We start from the raw sequence: 27,825 nt of genomic DNA, 5'->3' as shown, positions 1-27,825 counted from the left end.
CAGTTTATTTATGCTGAATTTGATTAATGGTTTGCACTGAATGCTATCGTAAATGTCCAGGTGATCCAGCGTCAGCAGCCTGCACTGAGCTGACACTTAGCTCACTCTGACCGCTCTCTCCCCATTCCAGAGAACCTCTGAAGGAATAACTTGAAGAACCAGTCGCAGGGTAACTCATCCCATAACTTAATTCAGAACCAGTAGAACTGAACTCCGGCAGTGAACCAGTCGACGCAGAACTGATGCTAGGAGTTCGGCTGACATCTTTTGAGTGAGCAATTGAAATGCGAACGTCGTCTCTGAGGGTTGTAGAGGATATAATTCTTTAATTACTATTAATATGGTATTTATTTAAGAAATTATTTCTTATTCGTAATAACATATTGTTATTTTAGTTTTAATGTTTACCGAAGTGAAAGTGATTATTGGAATTTAATTATTATTAATATGATATTTATTTCAGAAATTGTTTATCATTCGTAATTTCATATTGTTATTTTAGTTTCAATGTTTACCGAAGTGAAAGAGAATCTTTAATTATTATTAGTATGATATTTATTTCTAAAATTGCTTATTATTCCTAATTTCATATTGTTATTTTAGTTTTAATGTTTACCGAAGTGAAAGTGAATCTTTAATTATTAATAATATAATATTCATTACAGAAATTGCTTATTATTCGTAATTTCATGTTGTTATTTTAGTTTAAAGTTTACCGAAGTGAAAGTGCAGAAGGTTAATGTTAGATGATTATTGTGCTGAGTAAAGGCAGAACGGAGGTGGAGGTTTACATCAACTGTGTTTGGATATGATGTGAATATGGAAGTAGATTTGATTGTCAATAGATGCGTAAATATTCATATTTTATTTCTAGGGACCTTATTACTATGTTTACTTTACTGTTATTTATTTATCAGTCTTTATTCTGTTGTTTTAGGAAAGCCTCAAACTTCATATATATCCCAACAAGTAAGCTTAAACCAAAGACTTAAACTGGAGGTTCCAACCACGTAGAAGGAAACTGTGAATTGAGGAGTAACGTTCATAAGTTTTTATTCATTCTTACAGCTTGCGATTATTTAATTAAGTTTATTATTTCTTAATTTGATAATTATAAAATAAAGTTGATTATTTAATTTGTTTATTCAAAAAAGCATTGGTGAAATAAAGTGTTTAATTACGAGTTGTCAGTGACTTTAAACCTATGCGGTCATTCAGGCAAGTTGGTGCGCATATACTCCAACCTGGCATTCACACTTCATAATACATGTAGTAAAATAAAAAAAGCTGGGGTAAAAATATATTATTGTTTCTTTTGACCGCGTGTAAAATGAATTTTTGGTGAAATGTTTGGGTATTCATGATTTAATATTTATTATTGCACTGCAGGTGGCAAGTGTACATGGAGTGGTGCGAATAAATTAAAAAAATGAAGTAATCTGAATTCATTTCGCATAAGAGCCCTGATAAACAAATGGATTTTAGAAAATACTTTAATTACAACTTTGAAAAATAATCTTACTGTTAGATTAATATTTATTAACAAATAATACAACAATATTAATATTAAGAAATAGAACCAAAGCATCTCAAAGAGTTAGAAACAAGCATAGGAGAACTTACCTAAGCAAAACGCTGTCTTTATACCACACAATTTGAGTTTGCGGGAAACCCGTGACTGAACATCGCAGACGAAGAGGCTGTCCTACCGTCAGTTCAATGGAGGACTGATGCATCTATTAACGTACAGGAATACCAAAAATGATTCATATTAAAAAAACTAAATAATTGTTATATATTTTGTACGCAGTTCGCTTGTTTGACGAAAGCTGATTAGACATTAATTATTCATTATTTCGCAATTGCGTTCAATGTCACCTGTGAGGAAATACTTGAATGTTATCATACATGAATGCCAAAAAGTAATCATATTGTAATAGCTAAATAATTTTTATATGTTTTGTTCACGCTCTGCTTGTTTGCGGAAACTTATAATAAACTTGGTATAATGGATACCATCATTTATTACTATGCATAAGCGAATTAGACAAGATTGGAGTCTGATTAACCAGGCAAAGCCGAGCTAAACTTATCGTTAGTAAATTCTTTGTTGTTAACAGTGCTAAATAAATGCGAGTTGCTTCAAGAGAGCACAGTTATAAATACAATTACAGTTCAAATTCTTGAAAAAAACACACCTGAAGAAATGAGATTACGTTCAATTCTACGTACTATTCAATATTTTAACAATGTACAATATTTAACTTATATATCATGTCATGGTCTCAATTCTACGTACTATTCAATATTTTAACAATGTACAATATTTAACTTATATATCATGTCATGGTCACCTGAACTCTGAGAGGTGCCGTAACCGTGAGTTTGGTCCGCATGGTTACAGTACCAGCAGAGTTGTTAACCACACACCGGTACTCTCCTGAGTCTGGTACCTGGGCTGAGGGTATCACCAGGGAGCCTCCTACCATCCATGTACCACTGCCGTCTGGATCTACTGGTACCAGCCCCCGGAACCATCTGATATGTTTTATCTTCATTATCTTCTTACATTATCTCATTACACATTACATAAAGTTCGTCTTAATTCGTCTCTTAAATTCGTCTCTTAATTCAATTTCAAATGAATTCATCTCATTATTTATGATTTATTGTTAACAGAAAAATTATATCAACAAATTATCGCTTCATTATAATATTATTTGGTGGTCGAAGGAGGATAATTTCTTATAATACATTTAAAGTAATATCCCACAAAACTTACTGTTACTGATAATAAGAATAAGTTGGGCTCCCATGTACTCGTGAAATGTTGTTATTGAGTTAGAAAATTTATGTGAAAAAGAATCGTTTATTCAAAGCAGTAAAAATATAAGCCCTTGGGATTGACTTTTACGAAAGCCGAAATAAAATTTTAAAATGTTTTACTCAATGTCAGTCAGTAGAATGTCAAAATCAGGAGGACACAATAATGTTGAATGATTGCAGCAGTACATTAATGATGTTGATTTAGAGTTATAATTGCTTCATTTTTCATCTTTATGAAGAGTTGTGAATAATTAGTACAAAATGAGAACAGGAGCAAGATGTATGCGAAATAATTCGTATTTACACTCAAAATAATTGGAAAAGAAAGCAAAAAAAGTAGGATACTGTATTAACCGTTACGCACAAGCTGTGAACTAAATAGTGCTTTCACTTAGGCCAAGGGAAAAGTAGCAAATCTAGTTCTAGTAGAGTCTGACGATTTAATATTAATTCTCGCTTAATAAAAAATAGAAATCACGCTTAAAGAATAGGAAAGAAGTAAAATGAGATAATTAGGTAATCATGATAATACTTAAACAGTAGCAAAAATCAATGTTAACAGAAACTTTATATATAAAAAATACAAAGAGTGTTTCACATCAAGCATTTAAATATTCGTAACATTCTAACGGAAATTTAGCCTGTAAACTCAGTAAATAAATTGAACATTTGATCGCACCTCAGTAAAATAGTTTGTTATCTTATGTTTCTGCTGAATGAACTGAAAATTTTCATATTAAATCTTAAAAAGTTTATTAATTAATAAAATTGTTCGTAAATTCGTAGATAAAATACTTACGAAAAAGTGGAAGGCGTGAAGCCTCTGAAAATTTCCATATTAAATTTTAAAAAAATTTAGTAAATAATAAAATTGTTCATAAATTCGTATGTAAAAAATACTTACGAAAAAGTAGAAGGCGGGAAGCTTCTGAAAATTTCCATATTAAATCTTGAAAAGATTTAGTAATAGTAATAATAGTTTAATAATAATGATTAATAATAATTATTAATAATAATAGTAATAATAGTTTAGTTATGATAATAATAATAAATCGTTACAAGTGTTATAATTGAATATTATTATGCGGCCCTTCAAAGGCAGGAGATGGGCGGCGCATGACAATCGCATAGCAATATAAAACGCATGTCAACCGATAATTTGGCAAAGGCTTTTCAAAACAACAATAATAATAAAATATTACGCGAAAACCATAGGACGGTGAAATGGTGAAATTTAAAAAAAGTTTGATATACTAGCGATAATGAAGAAAGGTTAACCGGCGATACAAACATAAGAATCCTGATAGTTATTGATAACAGTTAAAATAGTTTAGATACTAGCTAAAGTAATTGCTCGTTACAGATGAAAAATAGAATAAAGATGAAATAACTGGTAGATACTATGTATGAAAGCCAGTGGCAAAGTGGACGACTCTATAAAAAAATACTAAATTCGAATGAACAATAAGACAGTTCGTGATCTAAAATATAATGTTATACTAAATTATTATAATTAACATAAAACATATATTTTCTTTCAAGAATACATAATTGAATTGGTTATTAATTACTAAAAAATTTCTACGGGATTGGAAATTGATACAAGGTTTAGAAAAAGATTACTCAACTGACCTAAATGTAGACGTCAGTTTACAAATGATATAATAGAACTGCTTATTATTATTATTATTATTATTATTAATCTCATTACTATTATTATATTCTATGTACTCGGTATGCAAGTGTTCTGAAGTGGTAAGTAAGCTATTCATTCGGAACGCGAGAGCGAAATTGCCCACTATTTCTTGGACATCTACGAAGTTTTCTCGCTTCAAGTCGATCCGAGCGAGGGAATTCTACTCTAACTGACAGCTTTATACAGAAATAGGCAAACTTTACAGCCGAAGTTTATTTTAAAGAACCCAGTCTGATAATTTTGTGGAGGACGGGCAACGTTTATGCGATCGGTCCATGTAATTTGCTGGCTTTAGAGCACCCAAAACTTAGAGGACCAAGTCTGGGGTTTAAGCTGGGCTTGGAATCGTGATGAACTGCAACCAACTTTCCACAGATTAAAGGAAGCTCGAGGGTTCTATAGTAAAAATTAACTAGGGCTTCAATAGGATCGTTTCGTGTTGGCTTGAATGGTATGATCGACAACGCAAAATGAAGCCAAAAGAATTTCTATAATGAAAGTGCTTTTCGATTGCTTCGTTTAAATAATAACGGCGTTTCTGCATCTCTAACACGATGCAAAATTGAGGCCATATTTAATTGATCTGATTCTATATATTATTTTGAAAATGAATGCAAAATCCCGAATTTTTAAATAAAATAAGGTAATGTATTATTTTTATAACATTGTAACCATATTCACCTCAAATTAAACAGGGATGCGTTACATCTAAACCAACAATATATTGAAACTCATGTACAAAAATATATACCAATATATTATTTTGAAAATGAATGCAAAATCCCGAATTTTTAAATAAAATAAGGTAATGTATTGATTTTATAACATTGTAACCATATTCACCGCAAAATTGAACAGGGATGCGTTCCATCTAAACGAACAATACATTGAAACTCTTGTACAAAAATATTTACCAATATTTTCAAAATTTCTATAACTTTTCAGACAAACTCTAACGAAACAAGATTATAGGAACAATTGATGTCAAAAAACAATTAGGAAGAAAGGAAAAATGTTCTTGTACAGGACAGAAGAGAACAAAACTTTTGCGATGGCAATGCTGGCGACAGCGTCCCGTAGAGTTTGTGAAGTTTGCCACACAATAGCTGGGTTTAACTGAAGTGACTGAAACAGCTGACGCGCCCCGCAGAAAAACATGACGACTGATGAGAAATTTCTCACGCGATATTCTGGCTCGACCGAAACAGTCCAGACATTTTTCGGAATTGAAAAATTCTGCCTAGCACCGGAACGTTGCCATGTGATTTTTATATTTTACTTTGAACTAAAATTTTAATAAATATATATAATATAATTTTCCGTAAAGTTAGACGATATTCGCATTCAAGCCGGACGAGAAATATTGTATGTTAGTTTCAACGTCAAAATTATCTTCTGAAAAATTTTAATGTGGTCTTTCTATGAATGAAAATTTTAAAAGACGTAACTAATCATGGATAAAATTGCCATAGGGCTTGTCCTTGAGTAGACAATAATAACGGAAATCAAGAAAATATTTAACTGTTCGGACCGAAGCATAATTTTGACAAACTATAAAGTAAGCACATCAGATGCATTTGCAAAGATCCTCGCCATACCATTACGATCTATTAACCGAGATTGCGATTTCTAAACTATATTATTGTTACTTGTGAGTTTACAGTCGTTTGGAGCAAAATTAATAATTATATTTTTGTGTGATTTTTAGTCCTGTTGATACAAGAAACAATTTCTGGGAACGAAGCAAATCGGGATTATCCTAACCGCTGTATTTTACGCCGTGAATAACCCGGTTCTATAGTTGCTACTATAATACTAAGTATTCACAGCAAGTTTAAACACTTGTGTCCTGAATGAATATTCATCATTTGCATGGGAGGGTAGGTCAGATGTTTCAGGCTTAATATAAAAACACAGAATCGTGAATGGGCTCCTATCAGTTGAGAGATATTTATAAGGAAAATTTCAACCATTGAGAATGAGTGCTCGCGGTGGAGTAACACACAGGCCGTTTTCGGGCGCTAAATTGAATACATTAATGACAAAGAATTAACTCATCCTTTCCCCGATGTAATCCAAGATATTCTCATTGGTTCTTTTATATGCCATGCAAGTTCAAAGAGGAGGTGATTTCCCAAACGCCCCTATAATGGACCGCGTTGGCAATATTTCAGGAATACATTTGCAATTCCATGCGAATAATCGAAGACGCTAGAAGTGCCAAATTTGCATAAGTTGCCACTGAGAAGGTCATTCTGGTGCCCTTCTTAACCCGCAGCCTGGTATGCCTTTCATGATATCGTTTCTTCCAATATTCATCTTTAATCAATCTCCTAAAGCAGTAAAAATCAGCTTAGCTTATGGCCAGTGTTGAAGATGAACTCGGTTCCAGACTCTAAAAGTCATTCAAGTTTATGGGGCTTTAGAGGCCAGATTAAGGGGCCATTAATGGACAGATGGTTATTTAAGCCTGGATGATAAATTATCTTCACTTGTGTTAAGCGACTATTAATTTAAGTCATCATAATTCACGGACTATAAAGTAGAGACTCCACTTTTGTAGGAAAGCTTTGCGTTGTTTCAGGAAAAATGGATATTTTCTTTCACTTTATAACTGTATTCAAACGTTAGGAAGTAGCAGCGGGACGCAAGTACTTCATGTTGCGCATCGGAAAATTATCCTAGCCGCCGTTACTGAATAGCCAATTAATAAATTCGGTCATAAAAACGATATTTTCGTAAAAAATTGAATGAAATGTTAATACAGCGACAATCTGCCACGACATACAGTAGATGCTGCACTTGAATATGATGGTATATATGTATATGGTACGCGTACGAGTGAATTCCATTGTACGTAGTGTACTGCAGGGTTATTCTAAATGACAGATTAATTGGATAAATTAGTATATATTCAGGTAAAATTATAAATGTATAATTTATACACCGATGGAAGGAGAAAGCTTCAATTTATTTTATCTTTATATATGTACAATATGATAAGCTACGGCTTCCTTGACGAAACCCCATAAGCAATAATCACATGGGGTGAGATCAGGTGATCTCGGTGGCCAGAAGTGTAGAGCCTGATCTTCATTTTCTATGCGTCCTATCCAACGCTCAGGGCCTATACTTTCAAAAAAATTAAGAGATCGTAAGTTCATCAGCCAATCATTGACGGCCATTCAAGCAAAATCCACCAATCACAGACAAGAAAATAGAGCGTAAGTACTTACGTTCACTTAGCGAGTTTTGAAAGTATGGCCCCAGGAGGGTAACTGATTCAAAACGTTTCGGACATCATGATGCCAATGGTGCGGATAATTTCGCTTTTGAGTAAGTTAAAATAAATTTGAATCGTTCTCTTTCAAATGTTGTATAAATAATTACATTGAATTTAAACTTAACTGCAAACAAGTTTATTAAACTGGGTTTATCATTTAGGATAACCCTGTGTTTTGAAATGGTTTTAGTCAATTTACAATAACTTAAGGCCAAGATAGACTCAATTTTTACGTAATTTGTTTGTTGGAAGTTTTTTCAACTATAATGCTTGAAACGAATAAGCAAAAGTTATAATCACGATTTTTCATGAGAGATATTAAACATGAGTAAAAAGATAATTCAGGATTTTCCCGGACTGAGTTGCAATAATTATTACATAAAGGCACAATACTCACTCCAAGAAAAGCCAGTAGGAATTCAACGTAGAATAATAAGAAAGCATTTCATGAACACATGAATGGCCTCCTTCATACTTCATGTTTAATGAACGCATTACACATGAAGTTATTTTAAACGTTAATCGACGGAAAAAATGAAGGTCAAAAAAGGACACAATTAATTTTGTCAAAACATTTAGTGAACTTTCGAATTCGTTAGGAATAGTTTTACTCCCAGGGATTGTTAACTACTTTTATAAAATTCTGCTGAACGCTTCGAGAAGCTTCCGCAGTTATTTCACATCAAATAGGATAATTGTAGCGTTCTTCGAGCAACTCTGAACGCCACCGCACTCATTCAGTCCAAACGTTGGCCATGAACACCATTGAACACTATATAGGTGCACAGGACAGACACAGACACAGGACAACGTAAAAGTTACAGCACTCCTTCACTGAACGCCATCGCACTTCTTCACTGAACGCAACCGCACTGTTTCACTGAACGTTAAAGCATTCTTTCACTGAACATCCTAGCACTCCTTCACTGAACGCCATCGCACTTCTTCACTGAACTTAACCGCACTGTTTCACTGAACGTTAGAGCGCTCTTCCACTGAACATCCTCGCACTCCACCTTACGACATCGCACTTATTCACTGAACGCAACAGCATTTGTACACTGAACGTTACCTCACTCTTTCACTGAACATCCTCGCACTCTTTCACTGAACGCCATCGCAATCCTTCGCTGAACGCAACCGCATTCCTTCACTGAACGTTACCGCACTCTTTCACTGAACATCCTCTCACTCTTTCACTGAATGCCATCGCAATCCTTCGCTGAATGCAACCGCATTCCTTCATTGAACGTTACCGCACTTTTTCACTGAACATCCTCGCACTCTTTCAGTGAACACCTCGCACTCTATCAGTGAACACCACTGCACTCCTTCAGTTCATAAACACGGTACCAGTTCAGTCGAGGTCCCTCGGGGCGATCCCGCGCTGAGTAACGTTGCACGAGACGCCTGACCGCTGGGGTCTAGTAACTCACAGGCCTGGACGGCTTCATTAGCTTTGCCTCCTTATTTATGAAGCCAAATTCGCCCACGCATCCTGCAATATCCCTAGATGACTCCTGCAATATCCCTAACTGCTACCTGCAATTTCCCTAGATGCGGCCAGAAATATCCCTAGATAATGTCTGCAGAGTATTTCTAGATGACGTCTACAATATCCCTAGGCGTGTTCTGCAATATCGCTGGATGATGTCTGCGATATTCCTATGCATTCCTGCAAAATACTTATATAACTACTGCAATTTCCCTAGATTCTGCGTGCAATATCCCTATATGCTTCCCTGCAATATATCCCTAGCTACTGCCTGCAATATACGTAGCTGCTGCCAGTAATATACAGCTTGATGCTGCATCTAATATACCTATATACCGTCCGCAGTCTCCAAAACTGCTGCCTGCAATATCCCTAGCTGCTGCATACAATATCCCTATCTGCTGGCTGCTGTATCCCTATCAATACCTACACACCGTCTGCAATATCTCTAGCTGCCTCCTGCTATATCCCTAGCTGCTGCCTGCTATATATAATTTCTGTACTTGTTTATAACGCATATCGTACGAGTAAAAACAGAAATAAATTGAACATCTCGTCAGCAAAAGTGTGGAATGAGTGGACGTTTAACGCTCTTTAAACACACTTCCAAGAAAAATGCCAGCCAAACTCCAACTATGTTCGCTGTTCACACGATTACACTGCTTTGAATTAATGTACTGTATCCGAGAGCTTGTAACATCCACGCATAAACAAGCGTAGTATATTTAAAACAGATTTCATCAATTCGATGAACAAATCTCAACGAAGCTTAATTGTACAAAACGAAAAATCCATTTGTGTTATAATAATGAGAAGAGGTTCAGAAAAAGGAAAAAGGTGGATGATCGACTCAGAATGTGGGTGGAATAGCATCAGGGTCAGAAAACAATAGAAATGAACTCAATAGAAGTTCTGCACTTCTTGGCACTGTTCTTAAGTAGTCGAAATTCATGTTTGAGATTTGTGTGTAGCAATAATAATAAAAGTTAAATAAAATTAAATGCAATCTTAGGCAGTTTTGGGGCGTGGAAACCAAACCACTCATCCAATTCATCGATCCATCCAAGAGAATTGATTGATGATCAGATCAGATTATTAAAGGTTGAAGTCTATACGTATCCATATACGCTTGTAAAAAGAGAGACCGTAGCAAATTAGGTAGTAACAAATTCTAGCAATCTTTTGCTGGGTTCACCTCATTTCTATCAGTGTTATTTTCCAGATTTTTCAATAAAAAAAAAGATTAGGAAAAAGAAGTAAACAATGGCGCGTTTCGCTCGATTGATTCTTCACAAACAATCCGAGGAGCTGAGGATCCAAACTGAAGGAAAACAGCAGCGTTGTATTACAGCAGAGAGAAGTCAGGCCAATACGCATGTGTTTGGTATCAAAGACCCTCGAGGTTTTCTTTGAGCCTTCCCAAGCGTGAACTCGTCATCGAAAAATCAGAAGTCGGCGTTTCAGGTTTTCTAAGAAGGAGAATAAAAGAAGAGGTCAGATGACTGAGTGACAAGCAACAAAAATCGAGACTCTATATCCCAAGATACACTCAAGGAACACTCTAAGAAAATATCCCTTTGACGTTTTGTGATGTCGTCTCGCTTAGGGATATGTGGATCACCTCTCGGTCCATTCTCGTCGAGGAAAAACACAGTTGTCATCTTATGCAAAATATTGTAGCTTCTGAATACAAGAGAAAAAAAATTCCTAATACGATGGCATGATCTTTTGCTTTGTTTTTTTCTTTGGCCAACAAAAGCCTGTCAATTACATAGTATTAATATGAAAAAAATTAAACTTTCTCAACCTACTAAAAAAGCAAAGTTGGTGAAGAAAATATTTTGTTATTCTACAGAGTTACATTGTCTTTGAATCACGGCGTTCTCATAGAAATAATAAATAGTGTTGAAAAAATTCTGCGTCCGTCATTACATGTATAACTGAAATAAGATCCTGTTATTTCGTTGATAATATTAAAGTGTCCCATTTTAGACACAGAATTATTTCTCAATCTGAGGCCCAACAGAAACAGTAGGAAATAAGCGCCACCGCCGGCGGCACAACAAAGTCGTTGCTCTGCTGTGTTTGCTCTGGCATCGTAGGGCCTGTGCGATTTTCCTGGCTTTTTGACAATGGCTTTTTTCCCCACGAAAATAAATAGCGTTCTGCAGTGGCACTCATATGGAAATTCCGTTTATACAGACTTTAATGAACAACTTTTAGAGTTCACGAATAAATGCTATAAAACATCCATCTTCCGTTTTAGTTTATGCAATACTTCAAATGTTTTTTTATGCAATAATAATGAATAGCTAATTTCTGAACTAATTCGTGAATTACGATCTCCGAGATACGGGAATTTCGATTATGTATTATACTACGCGATTAAGTATTCTAATATGCTGTCGCTTCTGAAAGAAATTAATTCAATTTGTACTGCATATTTTAACAGGGGTGGGAATATGAATTAAATATGCAAATATTTATTTTTGGTTCATCTGAAAATAAATTCTGAATCATTTACATCTTAATATAATTATTTATTGATGTTGCTGGAATCCTAATGAGCAATCTGGTGTAAGTTTTGTTCCAACGAAAATGAAAATTTTATTTGCGCATAGCTGCATTACCGAGAAATTTTTATGTCGAACGCTGTTGATGAATAACAACGATGTCATTGACCTTTGGTGTTGAAGAAATATTGTAAGGAATTATTGAATACAAATTTTACAGAGAAGTCCGTTGCCACAAGAAGACATGTTGACGCTCATGCAGCAGAAGCTGCAGTGCATAGCAAACAGTCCCGCTAGTCGTTCAGTTTGTGTGGATTCTATCGAGCGGAAATCCTATTAAGAACTTCAATCGAAAACAGAAACCAATCAATGTCATTTGGTGGTGAAGATGATTGCAAACACAATATCGTTAGTGCATAGTACATCTCAAGCCTGCAAAACCTTTGAAAGAAGCGCTAAAAATCTGTAAAACCGCGCAGTAATCTGTAAAAATAACGTTACAAACTTGTAGAAGCGCGATGTACGCGCGTGTTCAAGTTGACGCCACTGAAATAGATTAATTTTAACAAACTTGTTTTACACTAAAATTGTTGTTGTTTAAAAATTTAGAACGTTAACAGTAATTTTTCAAATTGCCCTTCATTCAAATGATCCTACTTTGTCATCAAAGATTCATATTTTTTTAGGGAATATCCTTAAATTTTTACTTGCGTCTTCTGAAAATTATCATCACCTACTAAAGCTTATATAGCTGCATCCTCTATGATCAGTTTTCTAGCTTATTTCAAGTTACTGCGGTACTCGGTATTTGTAAATTATTTAAATCCCCAACAAGTAGTATTGACGATAGACAAAATCGCAGGGAGATATCGTCGAATTAGATAGCTTCATAATTCGAGCACGCTCTCGGTTTGCGCTTTGGAATCGACTTTTCCTATTCCAGCTCGGAAAAGAAGCACGGCCGCCCGAGTCTTTGAAAGGCCAAGCACTGAAAAAATCTGGGTATTTTATTTTATGACGTGGACTAATTTTGAGCATGTCTGATTAAGTCGAATGCTTTAAGTATGATCTTCATATGATGGGATAAAACGAGTTCTTTTTAGTTTTTTCCAGTTCGATGATCTACAGGGAAGGATAAATTGGATTTTCAGTTCTAAAAACGTATTTTAAAATCGAAACATACAAATCCGAATATTTTATTTGTACGTACAATCCATGCGAGGGTTACAAATTCACAGCTTTATTAAAAATTATATAAACTTTACGCAAAAATTAACAAACGCATAGCAGCATAATACATCTACTAAAAACCAGCAGTTTTAACACCCTCTTTTATAAATATATTATGTTTAGTAATTGTCAGCAAAACTCTCGCAGCACTGCAACTGTCAGCAAAACTCTCGCTGCAACAAAACTGTCAGCAAAACTCTTGTAGCACTAAATTTGTCAGTAATTAAAAGAATTGTTACACGAGAATTGTCAGCATGACGCGTGCAGCTGCAGCAGTGGCTTACCTGTCAGCATGATGCGTGCAGCAGCTGCTCACCTGTCAGCATAATGCGTGCTGCAGCAGTGACTTACCTGTCAGCATAATGCGTGCTGCAGCAGTGTCTAAAAACCAGCAGTTTTAACACCCTCTTTTATACGTATATTATGTTGAGTAATTGTCAACAAAACACGCGCAGCACTGCAACTGTCAGCAAAACTCTCGCAGCACTGCAACTGTCAGTAAAACTCTCGCAGCACTGCAACTGTCAGCAAAACTCTCGCAGCACTGCATCTGTCAGCAAAACTCTCACAGCACTGCAACTGTCAGCAAAACTCTCGCAGCACTGCAATTGTCAGCAAACTCTCGTAGCACTGCAACTGTCAGCAAAACTCTTGCAGCACAGCAACTGTCAGCAAAACTCTCGCAGCACTGCAACTGTCAGCAAAACTCTCGTAGCACTAAAATTGTCAGCAAAACTCTCGCAGCACCACAACTGTCAGCAAAACTCTCGCAGCACTGCAACTGTCAGCAAAACTCTCCAGCACTGCAACTGTCAGCAAAACTCTCGCAGCACTAAAATTGTCAGCAAAACTCTCTGCATGTTGAGGGTACGGCACTGGAAGGCAGCACGAGTGTCAGCTTCAGTCACTGACAACACGTGCAGGATTCCTGCTGACGTCACGTGATATTTCCCATCTGCAGTGGAATAGATTTCGTTATTATTATTTTAATATTATATATTATTAATATATAATACTGATATAATTAATAATATAATATAATATTAATATTATTATATAATTTTAGATTCATGTTATCATATTATATTATCACTTATTATTTAATTTTATAAGGAAACTCTTCATGCATTAGTTATTGAAACCTGTTTCCTTTATTGGAAAAACTTTCATTTTGTTATGAAATTTTGGTAAAAATGGATAGGAGTTTAATTTTGCAGTTAAAGTAATGCGAAAATGTATAAATCACTATTATAAAATATTTGATGCTCAAGAATCAGCAATTCTCAATTCATGAGAATTAAATCAGGATTTAATTTTCAAGATCAGTATTGCAAAATATTTAATTCTCATTAGCTAATCGATCAAGATTCTAAAACAAAATCTAATTTAATCTTTAAATTTAAATATATTCATTCTAAACACAATTTAATCAACACAAACAATTTATTAGGCAATTTACTCATGCTATTCATACCTGATAATTTCTCAATTTTGTATTATCCATTTACTAACATTAACCATTATGCAATTATCAAAAATATTCATCAAGGAAAATTTCTACTGCGTCCATAAATAAAGAATAATAAAAGCAAAGAATATTTGTACACAAGACATTAACTCAAAATCATGGAGATTTTATAAGTCAACATTCGGCAGAGGATTTAACAAAAAATTGTGCGTCAAAAAATATGAATTCAGATTTGATAGTTAAATGTCAAAATGAGTCAGAGTGCGTTTTTAGTGCATTTTCTCATTTATTTAAAAAATGCACTATTGTGCTCGCCATGTCCGTCTGTCTGTCCGTCCGTCTGTCCGTCCGTCTGTCCGTGACCTCAAGTTTTCGTCGACGAGAAAGTGCGCTCTCTGTCACTCACTGCAGTGAGTACTGAGTTATATATTTTTTTTCTTTAAACTCCACCAATAATGAAATTTGTCATAAAAATTGAGGGGCTTCATGGAGCTTTGTCCCGGCAGATTCTTATCAATGGACGCATTTTAAGAACCATATTGAGGCGGACAAAGACTTTCATAACTGAAGGACATCGCACGATAATACGACATTAAATCGGCCGTCTAAAGGCAGCCTTAAAGTCTATGGCCATAGAACACGAACTCGCTCCGATCATTCCTTAATGGCGGCGCTATACGCTCGATCAGAAAATAGTTCAGGATATTATTTTCTTCTCTTGATTTCCGGAACTGCTTGTGAAATAATTAAGACTCAATAAATTTCCCTATGATGTAAAATAATGAATAATTATTTATTATCCTTCAAATAATGTAAATTGAGCTAAATCTTGTCGAAAATAATGTAATAAATATTCTACTTTTATTCTACTTATTCTACCTGCCTGCATAATGTTCGGTCCGATTTTTTTCAATCGCCGTCAAAAATATGTAATATAAACCTGACGCTGTAAATAAAATAATTTCTGAAATAACACAAATCAACCATTCTTCCTGATATGCAGCATGGTAGCAAAGTAGACACGTTGGTTTTCGTGAACTCAAATGACGAAATTTCCTAAACTCGCTTGATCTTGAAATATTCATTTTAAAACACCTTTTATCTTTTATAAAAATTATCACAAATGAATCGCGAGCTGAGTTGTTTATGCGTAAATTTTGAACAAATGTATTAAAATCATATCGGTTTAAACAAATTTTTGCTAAATAATTACGGACTCGGTTCTAGTCACCAGATAAAAAAAATTGTTCCTTATGACACATGCTACGCTGATGATAATATTACTCTGCAGTGACGCGTGTGTTAATGTTTACAATGTTTAATGTTAACAACTATACAATAATAAATAATAAACTCAGATGTACAAAAATGTAAAGATGTAAATCGCTTGGTGAGAACAAAGTTACTAAGTCATTGTTCATTTAATTTCTCTTACATTACATACATTATATTCGAAGCTATCATAGATTTTTTTAAGTTTTGCGAAATAGTTGTTTTGATATTCAGTTGCGGAAGCGAGCTGCATATGTTAAATCTTGATGGACATCGTTTGAAGAATAATTATATATTCTGAAAAACGGGCGTTTGAACTTATTTGCATAAGATTAAATTCATTGGTTATTTTGAGGAATTGATCTGCTGGGAATAGCGAATAAGATAAGCCTAATATTATTAAAATTTTAGTTCATTATTTTATATCTGAACTGTGCCAAAATAAGTTGTATAATTTTTACGTGAATAAATTATTTGAAAATAATTACTGGCTGATGAATATCGACGTCCATTTTCTGTTGTGAATGTTTGATTAAATTGCACTGATGGACGATGATTCATCATAAACTTTCTTGACCTGAAATAATAATGTGAAGGAAACTAATGGAATAGATAATGTAAAGGAAAATAATAGCGGGTATATAAGTATTCAATGCATCTCAGAGCTGCTTTCAGAAATAGGCATTGATGAAAAACATCACAAGCAAAAGCATTTATGCACATTATATAATAAAATAAATATATAAATAACACAAATGAAGTGCATCACAGGTAGATGCATTAAAATAATTAAATTAATAATATTTAACAATTTTAACTTAAATAATAAGTTGAAATATTCATTTTTATTATTATTAATAATAATTTGAAAATAATAATTGACCAATATACGTATATTAAAGCTAATACTAGGAATAACATAGATGTAATACCCCAAGATTCGACGTATCAGGTAACTGGTAGAACTAACATGATAGAAATGGACCGAAGTTAGTCATTAGTTGCGAGGTTCTCCGGACGGAGTAATGAAGCTTTACTGTGGCTTATAAAAGTTACTGCGGCAAAGTCTTTCGAGTGGCGACAAAAGTTTGTGAAAGAAATGTACAGAAGCCGAGAACTCTGTTTCCCTGCTTGCTACAAAGAAAGTTCTTCGTGCGTAAATACTGACCAAATGTATACCTAAAAATACTTTTTTCACTGAACGTGTTGCTAATAAATACTTAAAATAATGTGTACCTACCTAAAAATACTTCTTTCCACTGAAGAGGTTGATAATAATTACACAAAATAATATTTTCTCGTGAGTGAATAGAGTAAAAATGTTAAATTTTAGAGCTGGAATTCTGTTTTATTCGAATTCGAAAAATAAATAACTTTAAGTTTGATCAAAAATGAAATCCTCAAACGTCCGAGAAGTTTCCAAGCGAAATATCCTGGATATTGAATATCAAAGGTTTACTGATTCAGCTTCCGTAGAAGTTGTGGTTTACGAAACTTTCCCGAAAGTTATGATTGAAGATTTTTGACGTGCAATAGTTCAGCGATGGTTTTCAGTCTGGACATGAATGCTATGCTTCACTGAAGGCCGTGTATTGTGAACGTATTCAATGAAATGCCAGCCTAAGAGTCGCAGTTTAATTATGTCCCTGACCAAGTCGTTATTTCTGAGCGTTATTGCTAAATCAATATCCAATAAGAGTCACTGTGATCTATGGTATGATTTATAGCGGTGATCTATGAGGCTGATGGCTTACTATTGGCATTGCAACAGTTATGATTCGGGCGCACGAATAGAACGTATCTGGGACGGTGCTATTTCTGGTCCACTCAAGATAATACGAAAGATTATGTATTTAAACGCAAGATAGGTATAATGTTGTGTTATATTCTATACAGGTACCTTTAGTCGAAGAAAGTCTGCAAAAAATTCAATAGAAAACATCATCTAGCACAGTTAAAAAGAAAACTCGCATTACCTGCCAAACTACACGAGCAGTTTCATGTAGTTATCTTAATGAACAATGATAGTAAAGTATATATTAAAATAAATTCACACCAATGATTATAATAACGAAGTATTTTGATGACTCACCGCCTCGCAATGACGGAAAAATGTTGAATTTATCGTCGCGTATCCATGACGTTATGGACGCAACGGTCCATTATAATGGACATAACGGTCCATTGTAATGGACGTAACGGTCCATTGTAATGGACGTAACGGTCCATTGTAATGGACGTACCTGCTCTGACGGTAACGGGCAGAGACGTAAGCACACCGACGGTCGAGCGCACGACGCACACGTACGTCGCGTCGTGCAGCAACGGGTCCAGTCTGGGGGGCGCGAACGGCAGAAACTCCAGCGACCCGTTCACCCGGACCGTTAGCAGCCCGGGCACCTGGGGGAGTGCGGGAGGGGGGGGTGATGGATAGCAATGATGGGTAGAAGTGATGGATAGAAATTAGGGATAGAAATGATGAGTAGAAATGAAGGATAGAAATTGATAGAAATATATGGATGGACAAAAATTATTTTCTATCCAATAAATGATGGATAGAAATGATGGATATGATGGTAGCAATGATGGATAGCAATGAGGGATAGAATTAAGGGATAGAAATGAGGGATAAAAATGAGGGGTAGAAATGATGGATAGAATTAAGGGATAGAAATGAGGGATAAAAATGAGGGGTATAAATGAGGGATAGAAATGATGGATAGTACTAAGGGATAAAAATGAGGGATAGAAATGATGGATAGCAGTGATGGGCAGAAATGGATAGCGATGATGGATAACAAAGATGGATAGAAATGACGGATGTGATGGATAGCAATAATGGATGGCAATAATGGATAGTAATGATGGATAGCAATGATGGATAGTAATGATGGATACCAATGATGGATAGTAACGATGGATAGTAATGATGGGTAGAAATGATGGATAAGATGGATAACAATGATGAATATGATGGATAGCAATGATGGATTTCAATGATGGAAAGCGATTATGGATAGAAATGATGGATAGCAATGATGGATAGCAATGACGGAGAGCAATGATGGATAGCAATGATGGATAGCAATGATGGATAGCAATGATGAATAGCAATGATGGATAGCAATGATGGATAGCAATGATGAATAGCAATGATGGATGGCAATGATGGATAGCAATGATGGATAGCAATGATGAATAGCAATGATAAATAGAATAATGGATTGCGCAGATGGATAGCATTGATGGAATAGCAATGATGGATAGAAATGATGGATAGCTATGATGAATAGCAATGATGGATAGCAATGATTGATAGCAATGATGGATGGCAATGATGGATAGCAATGATGGATAGCAATGATGGATAGCAATGATGGATAGCAATGATGGATATCAATGATGGATAGCAATGATGGCTAGTAATGATGGTAACAATGATGGATAGCAATGATGGATAGCAATGATGGATAGCAATGATGGATAGCAATGATGGCTAGTAATGATGGTAACAATGATGGATAGCAATGATGGATAGCAATGATGGATAGCAATGATGGATAGAATAATGGATTGTGATGATGGATAGCAATGATGGATTGCAATGATGGAAAGCGATGATGGATAGAAATGATGGATAGCAATGATTGATAGCAATGATGTATAGCAATGATGGATAAAAATGATGGATAGAAATGATGGATAGCAATGATGGATAGCAATGATGGATGGCAATGATGGATAGCAATGATGGATGGCAATGATGGATAGCAATGATGGCTAGCAATGATGGATAGCAATGATGGATAGCAATGATGGATAACACTGATGGACAGAAATGATGGATAGCAATTATGGATAGCAATGATGGATAGCAATGATGGATGGCAAGGACGAATATTATACAAGGGATATCGATATTAATGATGGATATGTGATGATAAGTGCTGTGGGTGTGTGGGAGGACATGGAAAGCAACGAACCGTATCAACATGCGCTAGCATCTGCTGCTTCTAACTGCCAGCAATGAAGTGCAATAAAAACGTCTACAAACTTTACAAACTCGGTCCACTTCCGTGCAAAAAACACGAAAGGAGAACTTCTTTGTGCGTGAGTTTCTTCGTCGATAGCAACTCCTAAAGTTCAGTCCAAAAGTGGACTTCTGGGAGTCCAAAACCTTCAGAATAAAAGTTTTTGGTCAAGGGCGTTTGGAAATGCACAAATTGTCGCGCGGAAACGATGAAAGTCTATCATTTCATCAGTTTTTCTTATCAGTATTCCTGTCATTTTATCAGGTCCAAGAAATGCAAGACGAAATATTCAAGTAAATATACGTGAAAACGTGAAATTTATATACGTGAAAATCGAAAAATCAGTGATAGTTCCAGATAATTTTCTGAAAATTTCTTCATGAATGATCACTTAATTGGGCTCCTGAGTGCAATTTTAGAATGGTTGATGATTTAAATATCCACGTAAGATGTGTGTTATAAGTCCAATAACTATTTTAGAATCGTTTTATGATTTAGATATCCACGTAAAATGCGTATTTCCATCAACGAGCGATTTTTTAGCATTTGTGCTGTTCGAGTAAAGCACATTGTGTGTTATAAGTTCTAAAAAGTATTTTACATCGCTCCTCAATCACAGATTTTGATTATTTTCCTTCTCTAGATCTTCGAAAATCATAGGAATATGGCCTGACGTACGTTTTATTTACAAGAAACCGGTCATCTTGTTAGTTTTTAAGTGGTTTAGGCCAGTGCTCAAGGGTCAGACACGAAGGTATATGGTAAATGGTATAAGCTAAGGTATATAGTATATGGTATATGGTATAAGGTATATGGTATATGGTATATGGTATATGGTATATGGTATATGGTATATGATATATGGTATATTGTATATGGTATGAGGTATATGGTATATGGTATATGGTACATGGTATAAGGTATATGGTATATGGTATATGTCAACAATATTCCTAGCATTACCAAGGCCTAAAATATATAGGACTTATACTCGCAAAAGTTTTACTTAAATCTTTCGCGTTACAAATTAAGAATAGTGGTAAAAATTTTAATCATGTAAAATTTTTTAATGATTGATCATAATGCTTCAGCATAATTTGTTCTGAAGTTGTTTTGGAGACAAATTTCATTTTTTAACTCACACTTTCGCGTATTTATTTATAATTAACATAAAATTGGTTTCCTCGGACATTTTGTTTCTAGTTGAATGCAGTTTTTTACGGCGTCACTTTGAAGTTATTGTTTTATATCTATTTTTTGTGAATTGCTTGTATCATCTTTATCCGAGGGTAGATTAATAAGAGATATTATGACATAATAACTTGTTCTTTTCGGTTTTTGTTAGTGCGAGTTCATGATAATGATAATATAATAACTAAATAAATAACTGGAATGTTATTTACTCGAGTTAAATGCAGCTTTTAATGGCTGGTGTAGCTTGTTGGGTTTCATGGGCATTCACTAAGATGTCTTTTATATTATATTTTAATATTGTTCTAAAGCTTATTTTCATATGTTTATTCTCTTTAGGTTCATTATTCAAAAAATAATTAATGCAAAAAGTTTACTCAATGAATTCACATTCATTTTACATCTTTCGACGTCATGTATAGGCCCTTTCACAGGACGTTCCCTTACATCATTGAACGTTTCAACGCATATGCAACTTTAAATATTCTTTAAACATATTCCTTTTGAATATATTATAAGAATTAGGTAATTTTTCGAGCACGCACTCACTACACTGGGGAATTAAATTTTTTTGCATCATTATTTGCAGCTTAACCTCAATTTCTTACACGGCGCAACCTTACATAGCTTTAATAGTGCATTCAAGACCGTGTATATTTAATACGTAATATTTTTCTGGAAAAAAATTAATGCCGAGGATTAAACTGATATTGTAGAGAAGAGAATAAATTAGAGTTTTTTATTGAAGGATATATGCTATTATTTTACACGATTTGAAATAATCTTGTTATTTGCAAGGACGATTTACCGGGAATTCGTATTGTTCGTTGCCACAAAGCACTTGCCGAGTGCAGAACATTTGTAAAGGACTTACGAGTGATGGATTATTCAACAACCCTCAAAGGTTGGAGCTTCCAGAGATAAAAATGTAGGAGCTCAGCTTTAGATTATCTAGTTATTTATTTGCTGTTTTGAGGCATTCAAATGGTAAGGCAATATAAAATTTATTTCCAGTCTCGATATGAATGTTATGCCAACCATTGCATATGAGCTAAAAACAAAATCTTGCGTATTGTCATTTTCAGAAAAGTATTCCAAGTGTTATGCAATACGTTAGGCTATCACAGAGAGGTATTTTTATATACGCCATCATATATTTACATATAGAGCGTAAATGAATAAAAAGTGTAAATGCAAAAACGGGAGGAAAACTTTTAAGTTTAATTCAAGCTCAATGTGTAATCTGGAGCTCAGCGGTGATACGTCTACTATGGATAAATTGATCATTGAATTCCTTTACAACCAAATCCGGATAAATATCACCCTACTCACAGCAGTAATTAGTAAACACAAAGTTATTCTCAGTCCTTTTACTGAATGGATGCTCCAAATATTTTGTTTGTCATGTATACACTTACCTATCTCACGCCGATGATCATTAAAGTTCCAAAACTTTTGTATCTGTGATTTAGAGAGACGAATCATATAATTGAAATGGGATTCTTTGTTTTCTTAAAAGGTATAACGTGAGGGATGGCGAAAAATATTAATGTCCCTCGGAGTAAGAGAACGAGGAATCTTACCGCATGTCCTGTCACTCATGATATTCAGCTGATATGTATTCATGGTAATGATTTACTATAATTTAATGATCTGGCACACTGTAAAGCGTATGGCGCCAGTCGCACTCTATCATGCCAGTCTTTATAGTCTACTCTTCTCATCGTTGTCACCAATAACATCGACGCCAAAAAATTCATCGCTGGAAGCTCAATTAAATTTTCAGTACTTGTTTTGGTGAGGCGATTTAAATAAATTATTCAATATGAATTCCCAGTTCCAATCGTCTCCAGTGGAATGAAAAATACTAGGAGCTTCAGAAGCACTCCAAACAAAAATTACAGAGAAATATTGCAAGCATTGCTGCCACTATACTCGTCAACAGAGGTATAAACCAGGCCTCATTTCAGTCATACTTTTCTTTACTGATCATTACTGAGTAACCAAGTTATTTATTGAAATTCGAACAAATTTTATGGCTCGCTAAACCTCAGCCGTTATTCAGAGCGACATTACCACAAACAGAGACAGACGTTGGTGATGTTATACGATAGTTGTCGTGACTGAAATAATGATGTTTATTTTATTTACATGGTAAATTTTTAGGGTAAGTTTTGATTTTTTTAACGTCGGAAATACCCCTTGAACAAATCTTAATTTTCCTCTGGATAACAGAATAATCCTCCCATATTTATGTCGTGACGCACATGCCGCCGCGGTTAACACGTGGCAACCACTCCATAAGAGCCGTTAATGATCGTAAAATTTTTAACTCTTGAAAGGATAGAAACGATTAAGGCAATTGATTCGCGACCGTAAATAAGGACCTCGCAACAAGGATAGTATAAATTGAATCTTTCCTGTCGACTATGTCATATCCTTGCGAAACTCATTTCTAGCCAGAAGCATTTGCTTAGTTCATAAGTATGACTGTTAATTATGAAAGAAAAATAATTATGAACAAATTAAGAAAAGTAAAGATGAGCTAAGAAAAATTCATAAAAGCATCGATAAATATGGATTCGAATAAGCTAGTAATTATTGTATGGTAGGGCGTTCATAACAGTTAACAAGAATTTTCAGCATTGGCAAGTGTAAAGCGTCTAAAGTTCACAAGTTCAAATCGATCAATTCATCTACTTCTAAATTTCTATATGTTTTATGACATTAATTCAAAATCATGAACGAAACCGCTACAAGTGACGTAAATGGATGACCTCGCGTTAAAGGCCCTCCATCTAGTGCTCTAGCAGCTCGCTAGACCCTGGGGTGATGGAAAATTCTTTCCATTCTCGCTAAAATACAAAATATAAATTTAAAATCTTAGTTTTGGAGATTTAATTTTTCTATGCATCGCAAAATATAGTTGTCCGTCAAACTTAATTGAACAAAACAGAACACTAACAGATGGGTTGTTATAGGAGTATTTCTAATCTCAAACACAATAATCTATACAGAACAAAAATTTGTACCACGAACTAGTAATATTACGGTGGCATGATTATAAATGAAATTTGAATGATATTGCAGATGTCGAGACTGGCTGGCATGAGTTTCGTGTTTCGTAAATCAATAGACAATTAGCTTCATAGTCGTTAGGCACATTATGCAGCCACGCACGATGCAGTTTCATGAGGACAAAAAATAATTAACATTTGTGTTTCAAGCTTTCGAATATAATAATTGTGAATAACAATTACGAAAATATTAAGTGAGCATTATATCAACAATTAATCTATAACATCGCTTTTCTGTACATCCCGACGTAGAAATTCCTGGGGTGATGGAAAATTCTTTCCATTCTCGCTAAAATACAAAATATAAATTTAAAATCCTAATTTTGCAGATTTAATTTTTCTATGCATCGTTAAACATAGTTGTCCATCAAACTTAATTTAACAAAACAGAACACTAACAGATGGGTTGGTATAGGAGTATTTCTATTCTCAAACACAATAATCTATAAAAAACAAAAATTAGTACCACGAGCAAGTAATATTATGGTTGCATGATTATAAATGAAATTTGCATGATAGTAGATAACGAGACTGGCTGGCTTGAGTTTCGTGTTTCATGAATCGATAGACAATTAGCTTCATAATCATGAGGCGCATTATGCAGCCAAGCACGACGCAGTTTCATGAGGGTTAATAATAATTAACAGTATTGAATATATAATAAAATAATTCGAATATAACAATTGTGAATCACTATTGCGAAAATATTAAGAGAGCATTTAATCAGCAATTGATCTCTACATCCGATGGAGAAATTCATGACTCAATTAAAATTATTTCGATTTCTGCGTTTAATTTTAAGCAGTCCCATCGGCAGTCATGTCTTTCTAATGTTAGACATTTTCCTGAATGTTGAGGAATTTGTCATAATCTCAAGCAACTGCTATAAATCAAATAACCTTTTTGATTTATAAATATCTTTTGATATAATATTTTCAGTCATAAACGGACTCTTTTCGCATCATCAGTCACTTCTCTGCATCGTTAGTCGTTACATTTAAGGATTAATCATTTCAATCCGTAGGTGTTTTTTTTATTTCCGTTGCATATCCACCTCATCGTTTTTCATGGCCATCTGAATAACTATTTTGTTCTCACTCGCATCCAACAAATTTACACTTTTAAATTATTCGTTGACTTGCTTTTTAAGCGGACTGATGGTATATATAATTTTTATCGTTCTTTTAATACAAATCTCAGCCGTTGTTATCCAATATTCCCTAATCAATGGCCATGAGACGCACATTTCTCAGCGGGTCTCAATGTCGCACAAGTAATTAGCGTCCAACTAACATTTAATTAAAATATTGAAGAACTTGCGACAGTTCTGCATCGAGACAGGAGCCAGCGGACGTGTTTTATTTCTACTGTATTATGCATCAGCTAATTTCCGCTATTGCTAATGAATATTGTCGGGTCGTCCATAAAAAATTCGATGAACGCATCTAAAGTTTTGGTAAATTTATGTAGAACTGAATATGAATTTGAGTTAATTCTGAAACAATGAAGATTCGATTATAATGCGAGGATAATCTTAATGTTTGGCTTATTAATAACATTTAAACTAGTGTTTGAAGTTTTCGATATGAAATTTTTTATAATTTTTTATAAATGCAGATTAGTGTCCTAAATAATGAGATAATTTTTTATTTAACAGTGAGTTAATTAAACGTCAAATGGATGATCAAGTTTTATAAATGATTAGGTTTTTCCAATTTTTGTGTTCGTTGTTTTTTCAAAGTCGCTTAAAATATTTTTCACTCCTACAAAAGTTTCGGCAACGTAATTCCTGATAAAAGCATGACCAAATCTATGATAAGATATCAGGTTAACAGCTTTTACAAAAGGCTATAAATTAGGCCGATGAGCAGGATGAAAATTTTCCACCTAGTCCCAAACAGAACTTGTCCACTGATAACATCGTCTCATGTGCCCTGATTTGCTTATAATAATTATTACAAAATGTTATAATTATTACATGGTGCTCGATAAATATCTTCTTCAATCAAGAAAGATTATTTTTTGATTGAAACCAACTTTACCATAGCTTTGAAACTTGAAGAAGGGAATCAGAGTTCATGGAAAAGGATATTTACAGCACTGAAGCTATATTTGACTGGAATTGAGATTGTTAATCCCCATAATGTATGAATCTATGTTGTAGTGTACATTGATGGCTGCAATAAATGTCAAATCAAATTTCATTATTAATAAAAAACTGTTGCGAAAATGAATTCAATATCTTAATTTGCACGTTCGATTTTTTTTAAATAAAATTTTAAAGATGAAGATCCCTTTTCTGGAGTCGAGTGTTTTAATTGAATGAAATTTAATTATTAGCTAAAAGTATCGAATAAATATGAATAAATAATAAATATGCGTAATTGAGTCGATGGGTCACAAACATGTATAAGCTCTGGTTCGCATGCATGATGTTCTCATCATTTAATGAATGCCTGCTGGTCGGACGATTGTGCTGGCTGTCAACCTTCGTTCTCTGTACCGCTGAGACTCAAAATACTCAAAAGCTTTGGAAGTAAAAAGTCTACCGTACCAATATAAATTTTGAATGAATTTCCGCATTGAAAATATTATGCTACAACTGAATGTTTATTTCCAGTTATAATAATAGTAGAATTACTCACGGGCACGACACTTCTGCCGTCTTCAAAAGCCCACTGAATTGACACTGGAAGCTGTGAGCCGTCCACGGCGCAGTCCACCATCCCTCCGCTGGAGTTGCTGAAGAGGACTTTACGAGGCGGTTTTGCAGTCCATCTAAGACCGTCCACTCCGCTCATGACGACTGACCGTCCAGCTGAAGGTCGAATAATATCCAGGCCAGCAGAAGTAGCGGGAAATTGTGAGGTTTGGTAAATGCTAGGCTGTTGCCTCAAAGACAAGCCCGTGCCTGGCGATAGGCTCAAAGCGGCGGAACTCGAGGATGAAATGGATTCCAGGCCTGGGTTTACGTAAGGCGGGAATTGATCTTCCTGGAATTGATTTAGCTCAGATTGTCTGCCCGCTATTGATGTGTATCGCTTGGTTATCGTTCGTTTTTTAGTCAAAGAATCTAAATTGGGTCCTTGATATTTTTCTGTGGAAGGAAATATTTTTCTGCGATTCGCGTCGAACTGCGGATCCATTTTATTCTTTGTCGGTCCAGGAAAGCTTTTAGGGAAGGATTTCCCGGGAATTAGATCGGGGTGACTTTGGTCAAAGCCGAGTTTCCTTTTATAATTTTCACTCCGAAAATCTAGATTTCTACGTCGTCTTCGGCTCGGGTGATTCATCCCCGCACTCCTGGGAATGAGTTCAAAAGCAGCGGAGTTCTTAGAGCTAAACCTGGAGGTGCGAAATAAAACTTTTGGAATATCGGTAACAATGTTTAACGTTGACGTTCCATCTAATAAATCAAAACAATTTCGACCACAATTGTTTGGTTTGTTGTCATTCGAAGAGTTTCCGTTATTTTCGTTTAGTCTGAATTGCGTTATAATAAATTTATCTGTAATCCCATAAGATTTGCTTTTCTTCTCCGCAAAGTCATTTATGTCTTTTATTTTCGTGGGTGCCGTCGCTACGTTTTTCGCTTGCAGTTTCTCTTTTCTTTTCTCGGGATATGTTGAGAATAGTCGCTGAGGAAATCGTTGAGGGTTTTTGGCAGCCGATTGAATGTTTTTCGATAGAGGAAGAAACCTCGAAGAGAGATGATCTTCAGAGGCTGGGATCTTCCCCTGAAG

The 27,825-nt window shown here is 34.8% G+C and overlaps 1 protein-coding gene across 1 annotated transcript; it reads right to left on the bottom strand.

Annotated features, from left to right (window-relative positions):
- Nucleotides 1-43: 43 nt before the first annotated feature.
- On the bottom strand, nt 44-27,825 carry LOC125179384. Its single transcript, XM_047885163.1, has 6 exons — nt 26,728-27,825; nt 18,027-18,183; nt 13,866-13,998; nt 2,355-2,538; nt 1,624-1,736; nt 44-299 (listed from the first exon to the last, which is right to left on the bottom strand). Exons 1-6 carry the CDS (start codon nt 27,373-27,375, stop codon nt 44-46), a joined length of 1,491 nt encoding a protein of 496 aa, XP_047741119.1. The 5' UTR covers nt 27,376-27,825.

The sequence above is a fragment of the Hyalella azteca genome, unplaced genomic scaffold (assembly GCF_000764305.2).
Source record: "Hyalella azteca isolate HAZT.00-mixed unplaced genomic scaffold, Hazt_2.0.2 contig17119, whole genome shotgun sequence".
Classification (NCBI taxonomy): domain Eukaryota; kingdom Metazoa; phylum Arthropoda; class Malacostraca; order Amphipoda; family Hyalellidae; genus Hyalella; species Hyalella azteca.
This window is presented reverse-complemented; position numbering and strand designations above follow the sequence as displayed.

Bases quoted from the DNA above. Each gene is read 5' to 3' on its own strand.
- LOC125179384 (XM_047885163.1), bottom strand. From the start codon at position 27,375: ATGAATCACCCGAGCCGAAGACGACGTAGAAATCTAGATTTTCGGAGT. The intron at 2,539-13,865 runs GTTTTGCTGACA...AAAACATATCAG, and splicing joins ACAATTTTAGTGCTGCGAGA to ATGGTTCCGGGGGCTGGTAC. The intron at 300-1,623 runs GTAAGTTCTCCT...TACAACCCTCAG, and splicing joins AAAGACAGCGTTTTGCTTAG to AGACGACGTTCGCATTTCAA.